We start from the raw sequence: 17,159 nt of genomic DNA, 5'->3' as shown, positions 1-17,159 counted from the left end.
TTCAATTTTTCTCAATACTCGGGGATCCTCTGAGTTTACTTATAAAGTTCGTATACTCAGCAACATATGATTGGAGAAAATTACCAGAGCAAATATGAGGAAATTTTAGGGAATTATCCCTAAAAGTAAATATCCCCTTTTGAATTTTAGACAATTTTGGAAATTACATAAAGTTCTTAACAATTTTATGATTAAAATTAAGACTTGCAGGTCTTGATTAGAAACCTAATTTTAAAAATTATTAACAAATATTGGTCACCAAAATATATTAACAGGCACAATATCAAGAATAAATCATAAAATGTTTGTTAATAATTAAATTATTAAAATAAATTTTATGTGACGTTTTACCAAAATTCGCCACAGCAATAATTAAAAATTCATTGATTGTTTGGCTTGCCTACATTACATGAAATTTTTCTATAAAAATTTATTTTGCTTGCCAAAAGTATTAAAGATTATTTATGGCTAGCTATTATGCAACTTTAAAAAAATTTCAAATTTTTTAATAGAATTGCCAACAAAAGTTACAAACATTTTTCAAGCGCACATAAACACATTCAAATCTAAAATATTACAATATACTCGTATACATAGTGATAATATTTCATTTATAACCTGTAAATAATTTCATGTCCTTGTTAAATTGTTTTCCTTGCGAAAAGAATATTCAAAAAAAAAATAAGAGAAGAAAATATTAGAATTTTTGCTTGTTGCAAAAAGAAAGTTGAAATTCTTGCCAAAAAAATCATTAAAAGTGAATTTTTCTAGTTTTTCTTTACAAAAACACATACCTATACACTTCATATGTTAAACAGTTCCCGAATATACATTCATATATACATTTGCATACCATATGTGTGTATTTATTGTAAATTCTATTATTTTTCATTCGTGTAATATGTTTTTAACCACTTCAGGTCGTAATTTTAGAATAAATGTACAAGTATTTGGAAAGCATGAGAAAAATGAATTGTATATAGTGCAGATTATATATTTAAGTATATTAAATAATATATCAAAAATAATTATGGTAAAAAATATGTACGAAAAATATTTTCAAGTAAATTAAAATGAAATTTTAATCGTTCATTAAAATACCCAGAAAAAAGAAATCACTTTACTAAAATAATATTTCTGGAAGCAAATTAAGGAATAACCAAAAGGATTCCAGACCAATGTATAACAAAATTATGTACAAATTAACAAAATTAAATTTTTTTTTAGAAAACTTAACATAACTGGGAGACTGAGCTTTTAAAAGTTTAAGCAGCATTTTCCCAAAAATACCTGAGTAGCAAAATAAGCGAATTTTTTAAGGTTAAACTAAATAAGGTAGTTGATGCACCAAGTCATAATACTTTCGTTAAAAATTTGTGAGAATTTGGATCCAAAAATTTGCAAATCAAACAAGCTTCAAAATTTTTTACTTTTAGAATATTGAATAAAAATCTAATTTTTAAAGAGATTTTAAATTTACGCACTCTTTACTTTTCATTACTTCTCTTTACACCTTTCTAAACTTATATGAATAATTAAAGTACTGAATAATATGCTGATGAAGTATAATGGAAAAAAAATGATATACTTGCATACTAACTTAAAAAATTTAAGCAAATTTAAAATAACAAAATTGATATTTGCATAAAAGCTGTAAGATTCAGATGCCCGGTTCAACACACCCCTCCTTTTCATTGTAAAATATTATTGAAATTTTCAATATTGTAAAAAACATGAAACAAAAAATAGTTGACAGGGTCGGAAAATCATCAATTGCCTCATATTAATCAATTGGCATCGAAATTTAGGCCTCATTTTAGGTACCTGATTTCAGAAACAACTGATAATTAGACTTTTCACGGACTGAAGTCAGCAAGTTTCACTTACAAAAATGTTGGAAATAAATATTAAGTAATAAAGTTATTCAATTCAGTGCTGTGTACAAAGAGGCGAGCAACCTGCACGAAATTAATTGTACAAGTTCTCGAAGACATAAAAAATTTAATAAGAATGCAATACCTTTTTTAATTGCCGGCAATACGTTCTTACTCCTTCACAAAAATTTTTTTTTCCAAAAGGATAAATTCATCTCCTTTTCACAATCCCCATAAACGACAAATGGACACTCACTTTTATTTCTACATTAATAATGAAATATTCCCAATATACTTGTGTGTATGTGCAGCATTGTGTAAAGGTACTTAAATATTCATATGTACAATAAAGCAAATAAATTTTTTACCAAAAATAAATCAAAAAAAAAAAAAAAAAAAAAAATAGAATTGCATCTGCTTGAAAGTTCAACTATACTACAAGTGGTCCTTTCAACATTTAAGTGAAAAAAAAACAAAATTTTGATGCCAAATGAATGACAACAAAAACAGAAATCACAAAATAACACACAAAAATCACAAAAAATCAAAAAGAAAAAATAATAAGAAAACAATGAAAATAAAGTTGGGTCAAACCAATGGTTTGTATTGTAGCACTTTTCCCTTCAACAAGTGAAAATACTGCTTTTAAAAACAATCTATGTATATCCACCACACTATTAAAATTATTTTCATTCATAAACGAAACTATTTCTAGGATTGCATATATTTAGGATGAACGATTTATGCAGTCTTTGAAATAGATAAAAATTAATATAAAGAGGGGTTAACATAATGCTCGATTTTAAGGGTTAATTGTGTGAGTTAAGAAAAATAATTATATTTTTTAATGTCATGGAATTTACCGCTAGCTTTTTGCGTTTATAGAAATTTGAAAGAGCTTGCGGTTTCGGAAATATAAGGTGTCAAAAATTCAAATTTTACGAATTTCAAGAGGCGATAACTTGAGAGGGGGTGGAGATGGAAAAAAATTTTCTTCTAACGAAATGAACTATTTGTTAATGTCTAAAAGCCCCTTAAATTTCAAGCTTCTGCAGGCTGGGGTATAGGAGAAAAACGACATCAAAAATTTGGAAAGAAAGGACTTTAGATAACGGTAAATTTGAACGGCCATTTTGTTTTTCTAAAGTTTAACTATAGTATACCGCGCTAGGGAAAGCAAGCCGCTGCCTTTCTGCGTTTGCAAAATTTCAAAAATGCTTATGGTTTCATTGCAACAAATAGTTAAAATGGGCCATTTTTGTGGCTTTGGGGGGGTATAACTTCTAGAGGGGGGGAGATAGGTAAAAATTTTGTTCTACGAAAATAAGTTTCTAGTAAAGATCTATGCACGTATTAAATTTCAGCTTTCTATCTTTAAGAATGTAGAAGTTTTGTAAACAGACACACGGACAGACGGACGGACGGACGGACGGACGGACGGACGGACGGACGGACGGACGGACGGACAGAGTGAAACTAATAAGCACTTTTTTTCAAAAAATTTTTGGAAAAGTGCTAAAAACAAAAGCAAAATTACTTTAATTTCAATGTTCAGGTTATTTACTTTAATATTGTACACCTACATACAAACACAAATATTAGTGCATGCTAAAAATATTCACACATAAAAATCATAATTTTCCAAAGTATGATGAACTAGAGAGCGTCATCTACAATACAGAATGCAAGCAATGTTGTATGTACATATTTGTATGCAAGTATGTATAGGACTGTGCAGTTTTGTATGAATAAAACTGAAAGGAAAATATTTTATAACATACTTACACTTTGTATTTTTGCCAATTTTTCCAAAAAAAAATAATCCAATACGTATTTCGTTTTGTAATCTCTTGTATACCTACGAGTACATGCACTATTCTTGCATAACTGATTCTGATTTTATGGTTTCATTTTAACAAAATTATTACATAAAATCTTTATGAAATGAAAATACACAACAGGTACAGACAAATAATAAGAATTATTTTGTGTCCACATATAAGTGTTATACCCGAACATAATCATATTAAATAGGTGCAGCTATTCAATGACATAGGCAGGTACAAACATTTTTAACAAAATAATTTTCAAAAATTAAATTCAATATTTTAAGAATCCAAAATTAAATTTAATAGTAAAATTGAAAAAATATTCGAAAAAGGAAATTTTGAAGAAAACGTGGAGAAAAATAGGAGAAAGAAAGCAATAAAAATTAATTTTAGGCACCCCATTTAAAATTAAAAAAATTTTTGTTTTTCTTTGCAAAAGAGAAAGAAAAATAACAAAAAACGAAATGAGAGATGAGAAAAAACAGAACTAAAATTTTTTCATAGGGGTGGGGTGGATTGGAAAAACAAAATTACCGTGACCGGCCGTTTCCATCTCCCTATTTTCATACACTCTCTTTCTCTCTTTTTTTACCTTTATATAAAGCTTTTTTTTTTGTTTTCAATTTTAGTTAAGCTTTAGGGTTATTGTCCTGTACTCATTCTAAACATTTATAGTGTTTTAATTTCTTGTTTTTCTATTTACTCTACTTTACATATGAAAAGGACAAAAATTCGAAACTTTTTTTAAATAGTTGCCTTAAGAAAACGAATTTTGCAAAAACAAAAAACAAAATGACTAAATGAATGAAAACTAGAGAAATTGAAAGGAAAAACTTAATTATTTGTGGCAAAAGTTAATGTCTTTAACTTTAAACATTTGCTGCCACAACAATTGGTTGGAAAAGAATGAAAATAGTTTTGGCATTTTATAAAATATCCTATATACTCCTATATACTATATATGTATATTACACAAAATATATTCAATTTTGATAATAATTCTGATTAGAAAACTTTTCTAATATAAGCAAAAATTAAAAGTTTTTTCAATTATAATTAAAATATTTTATGCATTCGACAATGTCCTTTGAAATATTAATGTTTTTGTATATGAAGAATGAAAATCTTCAATGTCATCATAAAACTTTAAAACTTTTGGTAAAGATTATGAAAATTTAAATTTGTAATTTTTATGTTGGTGGTTGCTTGGTCGCTTGGGTGGTTGCTTGGTCGCTTACCCGCCTTCGGAATATATGTCACTTTTGACACCCTCCATGCCTGAGGGATATAACCCCACGCATAGCTGGCACGAAAAATTTCCAACAGTGCTCTGGCGATATGTTGGAAACCCCTCTGAAAAAATGCAAAATATATCCCGTCATCACCTGGAGATTTAAAGGGCTTGAAAGAGAAAACAGCCCATCTAATCCTGCCCATCGTGAAGACCAGACTGGATCGTTGCCAGTCATCCCTCCTGGGCGCACTGCTGGAGAGTTCATCAATGCCCTTGCAGAACGCCCTACACGAAATTCTCTTCGCTTTCCTAATTTCTTTATTGTATTTCGTGAGTGAGTTCTTATACTCTTCCCACGAACACGACGCCTTGGCCTTATTGAATTGCTTTCTGGTCTTTAGTCTAAGCCTTGAAAGCTCTTCATTGCACCACGGGCACTTCCTATTGCTCCGCCTCGGCTTAGCGCGGCAGCTCCCATGGTAGGCACTAGTAATAGCCGCCGTCAGAGCCTCGCTGGCCAGTTCGATATCCATCACCGTTCTGACACAAGCGTCAATGAATCCAATCCGGTCCATGAGGAGTGTTACGAATTGACTCCAATCTGTGGATTGAGGTACCCGATACATTTCTTCTGTCAAGCCCCTGGAGACTATGATATCAAACCTAATCTGCCTATGATCGGACATGGATGTCTCATTTGAGACATGCCATCCACCAATCCTGCTGCCGATGAATTCAGTGCAAAGGGTGATGTCAAGAACCTCTTCCCTAATTGCATTTATGAATGCCGGCCTATTTCCCTCATTCATAACCATTAATTTATTGCTATATAGAAATTCATGCAGGCACTCACCTCTTTAGTTTTTATTCCAGTTTCCCCAGACGGTGTGGTGGGCATTGCCATCACTTCCTATTATAAGTTGAAAGTTTATACTTCCACAAAAGTCCACTAGATCCTTCAGTTGCTCGTCCGAGTGGGCACAGTCTCCCGGGAGGTAGGATGGGCACACAATGAACTCTGTCCAACCCCTGGAAGACTTCACCTTCACCAACGTAGCTACCTGATCATTAGAACAGTAATCTGGAATGGAAAAATACGTTAGCCTTTTACTAAACAAAATGCAAGCCCTATACCTGCCTCCAATTGTATTATCATACAATACCTCACCTGTTAGGCCTTAACCTGATCCTTCACTATGTAATGGTCTTGGATAAGGGCGATGTAGAAGTGATCCTTCACAAATCTATGAGCTATAACATCAGTAGATGACCTAGCATGCTCTAGATTTATTTGGATGCACCTCACAGCCATATCATTTCCTCCGGCTCTTGTCTATGGGCTTTGGCGCTTTAGACAAAAGCTTTACATGAGCCTTGCTTCCCATTGCCGCCTTTTTACGCATCTTGGTGGGCGCCTGCCCTGCCACAGCCTCTTGACCCCTCCAACAGCAAATACCGAAGTAGTACCGGGCTTCCCAATGGGCTTGGGCCTTTTTGGTTCACCCGGGACGCTTGTACCCAGTCCGCTGGTCGACGGTCCTTCCGCCTCCATCGTTTTCGGAGCGACTTCAATCTTTCCAATGAGTTTTGGCTCTTTTGGTTGGCCTGAAGTGCTCGTCGTTGTCGCGGTGGGCATTGGTTTTTTATTTCTTTCGACTTTTTTTCCTTTAACCCGAACGGTAACACGGAAGAAGTTAAGGAAAAGTCGGAACTCCGTTTTCCGTAAATCTTCCAATCGGGAAGCATCCACGGAAAAGGTGATGGAGCAGCCCCCGTCCTTTTCCCTATCCATCCTCAGCACCCTCCAGGAACTCATCTTGAGGCTGGGATTTTGCTTCCCTATCCTACTTAGAAATTTGTCCCTGGAGAGACTGACGATTGTCTCGTCCTTTGGCACGTAGGTGACATAGACATGCTGTTTGGGCATGTCGTCGCCATCCAGTACCACGACGTTGCAACCGTCCCAAGGCTTTATCTTCCTGCAGACACTGGTTATCCACTCCCTGGTGTTTTGATTGTTGCATGTTACGGATATGCATCCATCCCTTTGCAACGTTGCAGTGAATTGTGGATGAGAATCCACAGCTTTATCCATTTCATCCATGATGGCTACTTTGGTTTTCCCCATTTGGACTTCAGATAGCCTTTCTTCTGGATGCAGTTTATGAGTGATGGCCACCTTGACCTGTGCTACTGCATCCCGATAAGAAGTCATTTTCGGGTTTTGTTGAGGAATGTTCCCAGGGACCTTCCCCTCAACATTGCCCTTCATCGACCTCTTTTTTGAGGGCCCTGCATCAGGGGTGTTGCTTTCTGACCTTTCCCACTACTGGGGATGGTCGGCCACAACACCCGATCCGCAGGCCCTCAGCTTTTCTAGCCTTTCCTTCTCATATCTGCGAGCTTCCTCTGGCGACATGCCATTCCTAATATAAGCCGCGATACGCCGCTTGGATGCATCAGAGAAATATTGTTTTTTTCCCGGAGGCGCCGCCTTTTCCTCTACTGGCGTGAGAATGAGTTTCTCCTTTGCGTCAGTCTAGAGAAGCTCTGGTTCCGCAGACTCTTGAACACTAACTCTGTTTGTATTAATGTTGTCCTTAGTATTGTTATTGTTGTTGTAATTGTCACTGTTGTTATTGTTGTTGTTGCAGTTGTTGTGTTTGTCACAGTTATTGTTCTTGTTGTTGCTGTTGTTGTTATTGTTTACGTTCTCCATCTTATTCCCACGAGTAGCGCGGAAAAGTATAGTCAGCCATGGCAGAGCCCGGCATACCATGGGAAGGCTCGTTTAAACTGGAGGGCGCCTGGTATCCAGAGTCCGCATACTAACGACTAAGCTCCCCCTTAGCCACGCAGTCATCGGCATATCCTGTTCCACCTTGACTTGGGACGCCTGTCGTCAGCCGACGTATAGTATACAAGAGGAATAAACTAATGAATCACTAAACAGAATTAAATTTAAAATACCTAAAATGTAACTTTTAAAAAAATTCGAAATTATTTTCCTTTAACTACTTTTATAATCAACTAATTCTTTTTTTTTATTTATTTTATTTTCAGGTTTTTTATTAGGTAAATTTGTATCTGATCGTCAATATCATATAAAACATATTAATGAGGTTCAATTACCACCACATATACATCCGATTAATGATGAATTTACAGAATATAAAAGAGCTAGAGAACAATTAACACAAACTACACGTTTATTATCAGAAAAATATAGATTACAGCATATTTCATCGGATTCAACAAATGCATTAATTTATAATAAATATGTTGCTTGTGTTCAAGAAGGTCCTGAAAAACAACATGAATATGTTGATATATTTGTTGATAATTTATTATCAAGTCAGACTGCAAAACATATAGAATGCTTAGGAATACTAAAAGACTATATAAATAGTTTATTATTAAATTAAATAAGTTCATTTCACTTTTACATATATATGTATATGAAAATATATAAATTAAATGATTTTGAAAATAATAATTTTTGTTCTATAATATTTTTAAATTTTTCTTTTTTATACATAAAAATTTCATTATATATGTAAGCTTGATTTTATATTATATATATACATATCCTTATATATATCGTATATTATGTAAAATTTATTAAATTTATTATGTTATTTAAATAATCTTAAAATTAGAAATTTTCGAATTGATATTAAAACAGGTTACAATATATGTACATGTGTGTATATAAATATTATGTATATATAACAGAATAATTGTTTTAATAATTTACTTACACTGTCTAATTCAAGATTAGATTAAATATTAATTGCGTTGATTAGAATTGAATAATTTTAAAAGTAATTAAGTAAAAGACCTACTGCTTGTTGCATTTACCATTTTTACTTTATGAATTTTTAAAAAAGAACATAAAATTACTGATATTATTAAAGTTTTGACTCTTGGTGCAACTTTACAAAAATTTCAATCAACTAAAGAAAGAAGTAAAAAGTGAAGCCTGCACAATAGGGTCCTACTGTGGCATTCAATTTTCTAAACAACAACAAATATTAATTTAAAGTGGTTTAAATTGATTTCGACAATATTGTAATTGAAAAATCTAATTTCGAAATAAAATCAATGGTTAATCTAAGCTTTTATTTTAAAAAATTCATGATTTTTCTGAGAATTTACTTACGTACGCAACAACTTTTATAATATAAGAACGCACTTTAAAAGTCTAGATTGATATCGAGCAACAAATGATCGAATTCACTTCTTATATTTCATTTAATTTTCGAAATAATTTTCGAATTTGTTAAAATATTAAAAAATTTCATTATTTATCGTATAACACTGTAATTTATATATACATATGTACATATTATTTTTTTATTAAATTTTAATAAAAAAAGAAAAAAAATTTCAGACCAAATACAGTCATATCTAGATTTTAGGGAACTTTAGAGAAAAAAACAAAACAATTATTTAGACCTAGCATTTTTTCGAGGTTAAATTTTTGCTATTACAAAAACAAATGAATTTAGATTATATAGTAATAATTATGAAAACATACACACACACACTTCGTATGTATGAGTGTAAACTATAACGTATAATATATTTTTATTGTAAAATTTTTATACAATATTTTTATTTTTTATTATATTAATTGCATTATATAAGAGTAAAATGAAAATTAACTAAAATGTAATTTTTTTGTATATTTGTATAATTTTATTCTGTAATGGTGTAAATACCGCGTGACATTGGTCCACGAAACAACAATAAAAAAAACACTCTGTTTTTTAAAAAAAAATTTGTATAATTGTACGATTATAAGTGTATAATGTATATAGGTATATATACATATTATTATGTATGTGTACATATAAAAATTAAAATGTAAAATTAAAGTTAAAAAAAAATATTTTGTTTTATTTTTTCCCCCCCGAATTCATTTATCAATTCTTATACCATTTTTATTTATTTAAAATAATAATTTGAAAGCCTATAAATCACAATTTTTCAATAATTTTTTTTATTTATAAAATATTTCGACAATTAAATTGTTGTTGTTGTTTATTTTTGAGTATTTTTGTCAAAATACGATAAATGTATTTGGCCAATTTTTTTTTTAACGTAAATACGATTATATTTCTAAAATATTTTGCTTTGTACGCAAAGAGTACGCAAGTTTACCAATAATCACGCAGCATGTTTAAGTTTTTACGTTAAATTTCTATATAGGACGATCCATCACTATAAATTCCGGAAAAAGGTCAACCATATAATGTATATTACCGTTATTTAGGTCAATTAACGAAGAAAAGGAGTAGCGGAATAATATGTTGTTTCTCTACTCTCTTTCTTCGAAACTTCATGAGTTTTGAAACTGTTATGAATATTTTTCAGTCAGAATTTTTTCAATCTGGTTTACTTTACATCACTAAAACTACCCTGAATCGCCGAGTTCACCTACATAATGCGAACATTCTGAAGATAAAACTCCAGTCACCGAAATCAGAAGACCAAAATCAGAAGAAATCACCAGTTGCGGAGTATTGGATAAAAATTTCAATAAATACTTAACTATTTAACTTCTAAGTTTTCGAGTATGAGATAAAAAACTACATAATTTCATATTGTAATCACATATACTTAAAATACTGTGTTAATGTGTTCCATATTTGTTGCATAATATTGTCAATATTTTCAATAACTCCAGTAGTTGAATTTTTATTGAACCTTTCATGTACTGAATATTCTCCATGTACATGCAAAAAAAAAATTTTTTTTTGCTATTATACCTGCTATTACCGTAATTCTTATTTAAATTTTAAGAAAAAGTTTTTGGTTTGTGCCCTTGATACCTTACACGTTGTTTTTATCGTAAATATTTATACCTAAGGCAAAAACGTAAAAAAAACGATATATATATGAGATAGATCGTAATTTTTATTAATTAAATAAATTTCACCGCTAGGTGGCTTTTGTTTTTTCTCTTTTATATTCACAATATGCGCACAAATAAAATTTAAATATTTTTATTCATTTGAAAATTTATTTTGTCTACCAAAAATTTTAATTTTTGGAAACAAAAATTTAATTTTATGCGTTAAGATTTTTTTGAATCAAGACTACTATTCTAATCATGTCTAAAAAATCTTTCTTGGTGGCCAATAGAATCCGATGATACAGATTTGCGATTAAAATAAAAGTATAATAGAGCAATTTCCTTAAATTTCTGATTCACTAAAGAAACATTTAGTGATATGCGATGTTGTAAGACAATGCAGCTCATTTGTAACCAATTTGGAATTGAATTTTGTATGTGGTCGCCGAGAGGTCATTATTCCAGGAGTTATATGAAGTATAATTTACACATCGTAAGCTTCAATATTTAAAAAGTTTATTTAAATGGTTTTTTTATGATAAGTGATTGTACTCTCATTTGAACTAATAAAAAAAAGTTCATGGTCTATGAAAAAGGATGGAATTCGAAATCAATTGTTACAATTTTATTTTATTACTTACATAACAGCAACAATTTCACGCTTAAAAAATCTTATAAATTCTGCAATAAATATCAAAAGACAACCAAAATATTGTAATTAAACGAAGGTCAGAAATCACAAACCAATTATTTTGCCGTCTTTTGAAAAAAAAAATTTAATTTTTTTACAAACACAATTTAATTAAAACATTTATCTTTTCACTAGCTGTCAATGCACAAAACTTCTATAACAATTCAATAATATTGTTCAACTCAAGATGTAAAATTGAAAATTTTAAAATTAAAAATCAATTCAAAATTACAATCTTTAATGTTTGTTTTTTTTTCTCTCTCACAAACTAGTAACGATTCTTATATTAAATGTGAATTGCGTGCACTAGAAGATTCATCTCTGAAATCAGGTTTTCAAATACACAATCAAAGGCATTCAATTCAATGGGTAAAATTAAATAAAATAACTGCCAAAGCTTCTGTTTAATTTGACGAAACATACATGCATACTTATAATACTGTGCTCTACTTTGAATAAAAAATTTTTTTGTAAATATTTTGGTTTTTTATAAAATAAAAAAATCAAATTATTGTAATTATTTGCAATCGAATAAAATAATTTATATTTTATAGACTTTTTATTGCGAAGCATGCTGTAATGGTTATAAATTTTTCAGTTTTGACTACAAAGATCGTACATTTGGGAAAATATGAATTTAATGTTAGAAAAACTGTTAGCATCCTCAGCGTCCAGCAACAAAGTAATGTGAAATTTAATTGACCTTAAAATTCAAAATAATGTAAGTTGTACGGCTTTTTAATTAATTAGCAGCAAATATTTAAGAATTCACAAATGAGTTTTGTACCAGGCTCAAATTTTAGTAATATTAAAAGTTTCGAGTACTCGTATGAATCACAGAAAATCTTATAAACCGATGTGAGAAGATCCTAAGGGCCTCGGTCGCCCATGGAATTATTCCGAGTATTATATTAACAACAATATTTTTACATTACTGTTGGATGCTTTTAAAACTTTTAGTAAGATTTAAAAAAGTAAATAAATTTGCGATTTATAATTGAATTATTACGTAGGGAAACTTCTCATATAATTTAAACTGACGTGACTTAAAATTTGTCAGCTGGAATTTCTGATACAAAATGTTTTTTTTGTGAGTTATAAACTAGAACGTGGTGCTTCAATCGACCTCATCTATGTATATGTTTTTATTATATTTTTATGTAATGTGCACCTTTATTCATCTTCTGTGGAAATCCAAGCCTGAAACCACCAAGAAATGAATTTTTTTTCCTTATTGAATAATGACAAATTTTTTTTTCTTTTACAATATAGAATGCACATCATGTTGTCGTTTAAACTATTTTAAAAACATTCGTTTATGGAATATAAATTATAAAAGTAAAAATCTCATTTTTGCAAAAACTCGGTCTACAAAATAAAAAGAAACAAACCGATAAGAATGAAATAATTTCGGTTTCAAAGTAGCGTTTTTTTTTTTTATACAAAATAATTATATAAAAAAAAATAAAAAGATGTTCTTTAGCATACTTAAATTGTAAAAAGATTTTTAGGTTATTGTAAATTGTCAGTATCGTTTTTAATTATTAACTAAACTGAATCAGAATTTACAATAAAAAGTTTTTCGGTTTGGAAAAGAAATTTAAAATTTAATATAAATTCCGAAAACGCATACCGTTTCAGAGCCGTAACATCTAATGGGCTATTAGAATTAATTATTCGAAAGTTTTCAACTTAAAATTAATTTTCACAAGGTATTAAAGACAAATTTATTTGTCCATAAAAGGAAGATATTTTATTATTGGTAATTCTTGTAATTAAATTTAATTATTAATTGGACTCCGTAATATTTATATAATTTGTACCCATTTATAACCCTATATAACTCAAAGAAAAAAAAATTGTGAATTCACTATGCTTGTATTTTGTTGTATAAATTTTGTAATTAATTTGAAATTCAGTTCACAATAATTTATGCGTGAGAATTTTAATTACTTGTAATGAAACTAAGAATTTGTTGGGTTTGTTAATAAAATTTTTAATAAATTTGTTTTCTTCTCCTTTTTTCATTTATTAATAATTTCATAATTATATTTTCGAAATAGTTGTAAAATTTTACACTATTTTTGTGATATACGAGTAGGATTGAAGATTTCTATTTTATATGTGTATGCTTTTATAATTAAAAGATGCCTAAATTTTCAACAAATGCCATGAACAAAATCTTTTGTAAAATAAATATGAGGCCACTTTAATAATGATGTGATCTTATTGATAAATAGTATATACAGATTGTCTTTAATGGAATAGTATAAATTTTTCAATATAGCCCATGGTATCTTTAATATTTAATTCAATTGAATATTAAATAAATTGAAATTTTCTGGCACCTTCTAAATTTTAAAGGAAAATATTAAAATTGGTAAATATTTCCATTAATAATTATTTTAAGAACATTTCTTTTAAAAAGCTGAGAAACAATGTGAAATATCAGTTATTTGTAAGTAAGAAAGAATTAAGATTGGTTAATATAATTGGTGCAACAGTCGTCACCAAATTAACAAAATCACCATATTGAAAAAAAATAGGAAAATCGTGTTTAATTCTCAAAACTGCCTACTTTGGAGAGCTCAAAACTACAAACGTTTAACTAGTTCACATATCACGTTCTTACTACAATGCCCAATATTTGCATAATCCTTGTATATTTAGCATTAAGCGGAAATTTTTATGTTCTCTTACAACTTACTTAACCCATGTATAATGTATATATATCGAAACAAATATAAATTGAAAGACCCAAAAGTAATAGATTTAAATTTTAATTGTTCAATTTCAAATTTAAATGACAAAAAAATCAATAATGAGAATTAAAAACGCTCCTTTTATTGAAACAATTCACGTTGTTCAAATATTTGCAATGTGAACAATTTGCCACCATTATTGGAGGATGTCAAATATTATCAATAGCGAAATAAAACAATATGTTATCAGAATTTTGCGAATTGTCATAAAATAACCTAGGAAAATTGAATATTTGTGGAATTCTACACAAAACTAAATAAGCGTAGAATAAAAAAGTACCCGGAATCAAAATAAAACTAGCCAAAAAAAAGTTAAACAAAAATCATAAGCTTGTCATAAAATAATTTTTTTTTATATTTAAAATCTCCTTCTATTTCCTACAGGTCATTGCCTGAAGCAAATGATCACAATAGGTACAAAAAAAAATAATCAAGTAATTTTGGAAATATTAAGCGTTTAATATGTTCTGCAAAATTTTAATCGTTTACCATTGAAAAATTTAAAAAAAATATTACTTAAGTGAGTGTATAAATAAATTAATTTAGTGTTACACTTTAAATTGTACGGATATTATTACAGATATTATATATATATGTCGTATTTTATTGGAAACGTTCTACAGAGTAAGAAATTTTATCAACATTTTAAATAGCATGCTAATTGCTTAATTTCAAATTTCTGTTTAGTTCTTTTGCTTTTCTCATAAAACATTTAAAAGTTTAATCACTTATCATTTATAAATTTACACCAGTTTAATTCGGAACAAGTGTTAAACTCAAATTTTCGTAAGCATATTTAAATTATGTCATATTTTATTTTGAAGTGTTTATGATTTTTGTTGCAAAATCATTGCAACATTCTTGTACGCGCTTGCATTATACATATACTCAAGAAATCGGTTTACACATACACACTTACATAGCTTGAGTTCAATAAATTTTATTAAAATATTTCTTAATTAATTAATCGAATTTCAATCAAGTATTTTAAAACTGGTTTCCGTAAATTTAACGCTAGACAAATGATATTAATTAATGAAAATAGAATTTGAAGTGAATTTAAAAATTCAAATTCATATTTTATGGGGAGTTCATGTTGAATATATGAAATTTGATCTTGAATTTTAAGAAATATATACTTATATACACTGAATATGTGCTTTGGGGAAAAACTATAAGGCAGGGTATAAAATGCTATTTCAGTCTTCGAAGTTAAAAGAAGCTAGTCATACATTAAGGCGTGAAGATGAAGTTTCACTAGATTAAGAAGGAATTGTAGACTTTTATGGAAAAATTTCTGTATGTTGAGGATAACACAAAGACACCTTCTTTCTGTCAGTGGTCAATATTATTATAAAATAACTTGCACCACTTTTACAATTCAAAGAAAAACTAGATTACTCTATTTATCTGCTATCTGAATTTCCTAATGACTCATATTGTAACAAAAGTGAACAAAGGTGTACCTAACTATAAATATGTTGGTATGTACCTATTTTATAATATTCATTAAGTACTTAATCATAAAAAGGGTGTATAAATTCAACTTGATTATTGTCAATAATTGCTATACTCTACAATAATGACGTGGTGATAGATATTGCAAAAATATATTTTTTTTATTATTGCTATTTCAATATTTTTTCTAGAGTATACCGTGTTTTATGACCAATTTCCATAGAAAATTCTTATAATTTATAAGAGTTTCTTTACAACAATACTCCACTTATTGTAACTCTTTTATTTTTACTACATGACACTGCACTAATCAAATATAGATCTTTCAATATTTACAACAATTTACAATTTAACATTTGCATATCCAAAAATAAAGAAAACAACAGCAAAAATACCAGTTTCGGCAAGTTATTCAATTTAAATGAATTGAGAAAAAAAAATAAAATGCATATTTGTGTAAGTATAAGACCATTGGGTACAGGGTGTTAATATTTTTTGTTAAAATTATTATATATTAATAATATCCATCACTAATAATGAAATGTTGCCATGAAAGGTTAAAATTATATAGCATAATTAATATAGGTTTTGATACGTGAGCTCACTGGGTGCTGTCTGCCGTCTCTGCCTGGAAGAGGGCGAAACCGTGGAGTGGGTGTTGCGTGAGGGCAAAGCGATAGCTCAGTATCCACTGGGACGTTTGGAAAGCCTGGAATTTCAGGATGGCTGCAATATTACAATTTGTCAAGGGTCAAGATATTGTCCTAATGTTGGTGGGGATAAGAATCACAAAAAAATGTAACATAATTCTTAAGAAAAAAAATCTTCATTTTATATTTAAGAAAATTTACAGCGCGGAATTAACGACCTAAGTGCGAAATTTTTAAGGCAAATATTTGCAATCTAAATATTTTTGGCCGTTCCTAGAATTAACCTATATGGTGACGATATTTATGAAAATATTCGTAAATTCTTTTGAAAAATCTTATAATTTAATGAGAGTTCTATTAAGTTTCTGTTGTTTTGAGAAAATTTATAATAAAAATTTTGTAATATTTGAGACCCTGTGTTTTAAACACGAATAACCAGAAATTAAATTTTGTTTTTTTTTTTCAAAGTGCAATAGTTTATATTTTTGTGTTACAATTTTAATATTCCAACTTAATCTTTTATATAAAATGGGTGGTGTGGCATAGAAGTTTTCCTATTTATATTATATACATACGAGTATAATTACAAATTATAAACATTTTTATATTATTATATACATTTTAAAAAATCAACAAATGAAAATTGCAACAGTTACAGTTAAACAAAATGCAACATCGTATTATTTAAATGTTATAATAATAACATTAACTGTCTATACGTAATTTAACTATTTTTTTTTTTTTCAACCAAAAATAATATTGTGATTTTGTGGTTTTCTTATAATTTTGATTTGGGTGCTT

General features: G+C 29.1%; 1 protein-coding gene across 1 annotated transcript in view; it reads left to right on the top strand.

Moving 5' to 3' along the window:
- LOC129611756 (uncharacterized) overlaps positions 1 to 8,362 on the top strand; it is a 28,236-nt gene extending 19,874 nt beyond the window's left edge. Inside the window, exon 2 of the mRNA XM_055525061.1 lies at positions 8,001 to 8,362. Coding sequence (XP_055381036.1) covers positions 8,001 to 8,362 — 362 coding nt within the window. The remainder of the gene's footprint in view (positions 1 to 8,000) is intronic.
- Positions 8,363 to 17,159: the final 8,797 nt, after the last annotated feature.

The sequence above is a fragment of the Condylostylus longicornis genome, unplaced genomic scaffold, assembly GCF_029603195.1.
Source record: "Condylostylus longicornis isolate FDR11 unplaced genomic scaffold, ASM2960319v2 ptg000055l, whole genome shotgun sequence".
In the NCBI taxonomy this organism is placed as follows: Eukaryota; Metazoa; Arthropoda; class Insecta; order Diptera; family Dolichopodidae; genus Condylostylus; species Condylostylus longicornis.
This window is presented reverse-complemented; position numbering and strand designations above follow the sequence as displayed.